The sequence below is a fragment of the Hylaeus volcanicus genome, chromosome 6 (genome assembly GCF_026283585.1).
Source record: "Hylaeus volcanicus isolate JK05 chromosome 6, UHH_iyHylVolc1.0_haploid, whole genome shotgun sequence".
Taxonomy (NCBI): Eukaryota; Metazoa; Arthropoda; class Insecta; order Hymenoptera; family Colletidae; genus Hylaeus; species Hylaeus volcanicus.
Genome location: NC_071981.1, coordinates 3,684,830 through 3,691,439, shown reverse-complemented (window position 1 = coordinate 3,691,439; position 6,610 = coordinate 3,684,830). Strand labels below are relative to the sequence as shown.

At 40.2% G+C, this 6,610-nt stretch overlaps 1 protein-coding gene across 5 annotated transcripts in view; it reads right to left on the bottom strand.

The window, feature by feature from the left end:
• Positions 1-6,610, bottom strand: part of LOC128878725 (LIM domain-binding protein 2) — a 191,382-nt gene that overhangs the window by 8,649 nt on the left and 176,123 nt on the right. For all 5 annotated transcript variants that reach the window (XM_054127183.1, XM_054127184.1, XM_054127180.1 and 2 more), the window contains one exon: positions 1,905-2,007. In XM_054127183.1, coding sequence (XP_053983158.1) covers positions 1,905-2,007 — 103 coding nt within the window. The remainder of the gene's footprint in view (positions 1-1,904; positions 2,008-6,610) is intronic.

Sequence of the window (6,610 nt, the reverse complement as noted above, 5' to 3'; positions counted from 1 at the left end):
GAAAACTAAATTTGGAATCTTTTTTGTTATATACAAATTTTCGGTAGAATCGACGGTAACCGAGAAATACACCCCAACCTTCTCGCTTAAATCTATACTGGCTACCAGAAGCTTGGTTCGTGAAGTCACCAAAAAATGCATGATAGCTCGTTTACTTTTGCATTTACAGCAAATTCGTAAATAACAAAACATACTGAAAACTAAATTTGGAATCTTTTTTGTCCCATATAAATTTACTCTACAACCCCTAATAACTGAGATATCGCTCATGATAATTCACCCCAGTGAAAACATGTTCGAGTCCAAAGGGTTGATCGTCGCCTCCTAGTAGGCCACTTGGCCATCGCCTAACAGCAATAACCGTCAACGGTTGTATTTAGACACTCGGTCGCGATGTCGACTCGCTATTCACCGGAAGCATCGAGCAGGAAAAAAGTCGATAACGACGCGATAGAGGGATAAAGACGAGATAAAATAATGTAGCGGCACCCGACACACTGGATACACGATGATAGCGTGCGACGTCTGGTTTCTGGGATCGGAAAATTCTACATTCAAGGACGTTCGCGCACCGCGGTGCATCTTATTGCATCTGTAATGCGCATCGCGGAACTGTCGTTCGCGCTCGACGACGATGGGATGCGACGTGTAATCACGTTGTTACTGTGGCATTCGCCAATGGGAACGGAGGAGGGGGGACTTAAAATCCACCGACTGCAAAATTGCTCTGCGGTGGCACGTAATTATTTCGGAACTGGATGAATTGCGCGACGTATTGTCCGGTATAGGAAATATCGTTTGAAAAGTATCGTATCGTTTCCTGGTACACATTTTCCATCCTGTTTTGTAGGATAAAGAGGGACTCGGTCCCTGCGGGGATCGGCGTTTCTCGCTTATCGTCAATTCTATCGAAAATCTGCGTGGAATAAAAAAGCTTTCAAATTTCACTCGCGGCAACTTTCGTCATTTGCGTTTTTCCTCGGAAAGCAGCGCTGTTCGAGATAGCGCACGCAGGTTCGCGAGCGTCCCTACGGCGCGCTGTCTACATCTAAGAGGATTTTGCGAGGTCACGTAGGTGTTAAGGTGGGCTATCCGATTGATGCGCTTCAAGCTACGTCGCAATTATTTTGGCCGACGCCACGGAGAGAACTCGTTTGTATTTTTATTTGTTTCTGAAGGTACGATGGATTTCTCGAGAAGATATGTCCTGCGATTTAACGGAGATGGATGATCAATAGACTGCGGATTTTATGCATTTATGATATAAATCAATATAATAAACACGTGCTAAACATCACCACAAGGTGTTATGCAAAATGAATAACATTATAATAATTGTAGAATATATTCAGCGTACATTATGTACAATTTTACGTATGTTTTCTATATTATTGTACGTCACGAATGCATAAAATCCGCAGTCTAATGATTAATATTAAAATATTTAAAGGAACTCGGTGTGTAAATTAAAATAAAAAAATCCAAATAAATTACCTCTTTTTACGTTTAAATAAAAATTCATTTTTCCGTGTTGACCCTAACTAAATAAATATAATGAATACAAACAAGAAAAAGAAAACATAATTATACATTTATTAATAAATACTAATCGTATTAATAAGAAAATGTTTCCGAATTAAATTTAAAGAAACAGGAGCAGATATATTTGAAGAACATAATAAAAATCAAGGTAACGTTACCGATGGTATAAATATTACAAAATCCTTATTTGCAATTATCAATCGACTACTACTTTCGCTATAAAAAATATTTACTAAGTAACCGAAGCAGACTTTCTATAGTTTCGCGAACAAAATTCTTCACGTAACAAACACATTGATATTTCTAAAAATTTAATATGAAAAAGAAGGTTTCTAAGGATTAAATAGCGATGGCACACTTACTGTATCTCTTGGGTCCATCCTCCAAGCAGAACGTGAGGGTCAAGGTCGCGTCGTCTTCGAAGAATTCGGTCGCGAATGCGTCCCACCAAAGGTTGTCGCTTTCCTGAAACAAAACGGAACGAAATCATGTAGTTTCCCGGCTAGTTGCACCCGACACGTTACTCGACCGGCAATTACTATGTCAGGTGTATCGATGCTCGAGTAACGAGTCTCGAATTTCAACAGGCGATGTTTGAGATCAAGAAAACGATGTCTGTAAAATAACACAACACGTCTCGACTTGCTACTTCTCTGATTCATCGTGGTTAAAAGACACCTAACTCGGGCTGGCACTTATGTTACGACATCAATGTGCACCGAAGAACACCGATGCTCATGGAGGAGAAATTTTCTGCACATAGGTTAGACCTAATCCATCAATTTATCAATTTATCATTTTAAATGGAACGATACGTTTTTTTTGTACAGTTGAATAGTGCGTTTTAAGACGAATTCACCGACCTATTACTCAAGGGAATTCAAAGTCAAATTTGCAGGGAAATGGAAAAAAGGTGTGAATGTTTTATTTGTACTTTAGTTTCAAAATGATCCATGGATCCTGAACGTTTGGTGTTTCGAACAATGTTTATGTCAACTTCCTATACGATCTACTACCCCAATTGTGTCCACAGGGAGAAGTCGGAAACGTTTCTGCGAGTAATCAATTATTTTCGAAGATATTCGACTGCAACGCATTATAATTTCCACCCTTGTGTAATCTTTTTGAGCTGGATCCGGTAGATCCGCCATTGGACGGCGGTAGTCGCGAGCGGGATTCGAGAAGGTCGATCGTTAATCTCGATGTTAATCTTTCTTTACGCGTAATCAGGTGTGCTCGATCGAGGAAGCGCCGGCGTTGCTTCCGTGTGAACGAATCGGGACCGAATCAAGCAATTACTCGGCACGCGGGAAAGCGGACCTTGAACCAAGGGGGGCGGAGGGACCGAAAAGGGTTGACTCGCGTGATCGAGCTTCGAGAAAACTGCCGAGAGATTTCACGACGAAATTCTGACCTCTTTCGCGGTAAACGCGTCCCACGGGAATCCAGCTGGCCGTGTAAACGGAGCATTTGTCACGACTTTTGGAGATTAATCCACGATTCTGCACCTGTTGACCCTGCATAACCCAAATTGTATTCGAAAGGGATACCAAGGTACCATGAAAGTCCATCAAAGTCGAATCACTATAGAAGGTGGGCCTAGTAAGTGTAATTTTTATCTTATTTCATTTTACTTTAGAAAATTAGTCGAACGAACCTCCTCAAACCCTTTGATTGCTGGAAATTCTAAGAGGATCATAGGCGTGGACTTGAAAAAAATATCACCTTGTAGAGAATGATAAAACGAAACTTTGATGTATTTACAGTTTATTCATGCGACGTTTAGTTTTAGAGATAAAAATTGAAAACTTAGGAGACCTCTTTCCTGAGATCTTGTAGTGGTCTGATTCTGTTGCTGCTGTCTTAAATAAAGAGAGACCAACAGTCGATCAATCGAGTTTAAAAAAAATATCAGCTTATAGGGAATGATAAAACGAAACTTTTATGTATTTACAGTTTATTCGTGCGACGTTTAGTTTTAGAGATAAAAATTGAAAACTTAGGAGACCTCTTTCCTGAGATCTTGTAGTGGTCTGATTCTGTTGCTGTTGTCTTAAAGAAAGAGAGACCAACAGTCGAACAATCGAGTTTAAAAAAAATATCAGCTTATAGGGAATGATAAAACGAAACTTTTATGTATTTACAGTTTATTCATACGACGTTCAGTTTCACAAATAAAAATTCAAGACTTAGAAAGACCTATTGCCTGAAATTCAATTTTTACAACGAACTTCTAACTTTTCAATTTTTATTTTCGAAACTAAGCGTCCTATGAATAAACTGCAAATACAAAAAAGTTTCGTCTCGTCGTCTTCCGCAAGCTGATATTTTTTAAAAATTTATTTACCGAACATAAACACTTCCCTGATTCCTTACAATTTCGCAGCGACAAAAATTCTGGAAAATCGGTGTTTTTCAATCGTTCGAACTAGAACATCCCTCGACCTAATATTTCCCAAAATATCCTCGAAAAAATGCTCCTTCGAGATACGGTTAACTTCGGTCTCCGATAAATCTACATCCCCGTCATTGGTCCCTTCTCTCCAACCCTCTGTTTAGGCCGAGAAAAGACGGCGAAGCGAAGCACGGGAAAATAATAATAAGAGCAAGGGGAGGACGGGGAGAGGGGGTCGTCGTGGGCGAAGCTGGATGCATAATTGAATGAAAGCGCAGCGAACAAGTGCGGCCGAGAGCCAAGGGGTAGGTTCCCGCGAGCTAGAGGGGGTGAAATGCTATAATTTCAAGCCAGACAGTCATGCGTTATTCAGCGTGCTAGTGTAGGCCTCCTCTGTCTTTGTTTCGTCCTTTCCTCGACCCTACTTTTGGTCCTTTTCATTGTGATCGCCAAAAGCTCGCGTCTTGCGAAGGCGAAGCATCCTGGCAAAGGGTTAATCGAAGTGCAAAATAAAAACTAGAGAAGCGATCAACGGCGAGCGATGTTTCTTATCTGCAACCGACTTTCCACGCGTCTGATTGCGGGAGTAGAGTCAAACTTATTTCGCCCACCCTGTATATAAGTGAATTTTTAAATTTTAGGTATCGTTAATTTTTATCCATCCAAGGTGACATTTCGTTAAGATGCTCTCTATTCTTTAGTGGAAAGCATAAGACACTTGGCGAAAATATAAGCTGTTAATTATTATGTGAAAACAAAGAAATGTTTAAACAATTTTCTTTTAGATTCTTCGACCAGTACAGGGAGCAAAAAGCATGATCGCGTTTATTCGCGTTAAAATCGTCCAGACCCATCGATTTTCGGAGACCTCCGGGCAGCCAAGCGAAGATTTATTTCGGAACCTAAGCTGGACCGTGCCAAATCAAGCAAACTGTTGCCACTCTCGCGAAAATTGATATTTCTGGCCAACATTCGGTTCCGTAGCGAGCCGAAATCGCCGAAGGAACGAGAATGGGACCGAGAAATCATGCTAGTATAGAGATACGGACAATTATCGACGCGCCTGATGCGTTTTAAAGAGGGTCCAATACACGATAAATGCGAAACAGGTGTTAATAGTTTCATTGCACTCCATTGCAGGGGTTGAAGACTCTATTCCGTTGACGGACGACAATTTCTTTTTTCAAATTATTTCGTCAAATTCTACTCCTGGCTATGAACAAAGTATGAAAATCTTTTTAATTTATAACGCTACATATTTCAAAATATATCTCGTAATTTTTATCGTGATAATTCTATTATTCTCGTCGGTACTCTGTATTGGAAATGTAAAATATCTGCCAGTCGCGACAGGGAAAACCATATTAAGAGGACAAGTATTAATTGTTTTACGTGACTACTTTTTATTCAGAAGAATTTACTTAATTTTTGTATAACTTTGAGAATATTTTAGATATGCTTCAAAGTACGTTTAGAGATTTTTGCAATTCGTTTCACACAGTGCCTAAAATATTCGAAACGTTAAAAAAGACTACATAAATTCTTTTCTGTGAAAAAAAAGTGTCCCGAGAAACACTTATTGCTTGCCCTCCTAACACGGTGTTCCCCATTAATCAGGATGCCGTACTTTTGGGTCGCCAGTGTCAGTGCTCGAGTGCGTGAAAACTAATTACCAGTTGTTGTTGTGTGGTTGCTGCACTATTATCGTATCATTACGAACGATACCGATACAAAAGGAGCGCGGTCGGCGCCAAATCTGTATCAGTGTAGTAATAAACTGAACAATATAAAGTATACCAATATACTACTCGACAACTGCTAACGCCTCGGACAATTCCATTCAACGTAACACTAATTATAGCAACCCGTTTGTTTATTTTGATGGGGTATATTTAGTAGGGAGCAATTACCATCGAGCAACGTCGATCAAATTCATCGTGATGATAAATTGGCGATAAGAAAGATCTTTCAAGAAATAAATCTTTCCATATTCCTACTTGATAACTCATTGGTAACATTGATAACTCACCTTTCCAAATTCGTGTTTTCATAGATACAGAATTGCAACTTAAAAGAAAGTATTATTTAATTTTTATTTTTGAAACGAAACGTCCTATTAATCAACCGTGACTGTATCGTTCCCTATGAGCTCATATTTTTATAAAATTCACACCTCTACACCGCTTAAAATTTTCAGCGAAAATCGTCCCGTAGTCAGAAGGTTAACTTCTCCGAGTTTTCCTTTAATTTTCTGAAAAGCGCGAACCTCTAAGAACAGCGTTTAGAAAATACGCGAGAACGACTCCGCTTCGCGATAGTGATCAGCACGCGATTATCGTGCGTCGCGGGGGGTGGTAAAAATCGCTACAACCGGGGAAAAGTGCGACAACGCGCAAGAAATTCAATCTCGATCCTCCGACGCCGAGGGGGAGGATAAAAAAAAAAAAAGGAGGGAAAATCCGTTGCCCGGGGCCGGAGACACACAAATCATCGCTGATTTCCAGGATGTGTACCCGGACAAAGCGGCGAAATACGCGCTCTTTCGGCCAGCGTATTAGCCGGAGTTAAATTCAATTTGTCCAGGCCGAAGGTAGTCGGCCGCCAGAGAGGGTAAAAAAACGCGAAAATCCGAGTGGATGTATCGTAACAGAGACGAGGAAAATTCTTATCCGA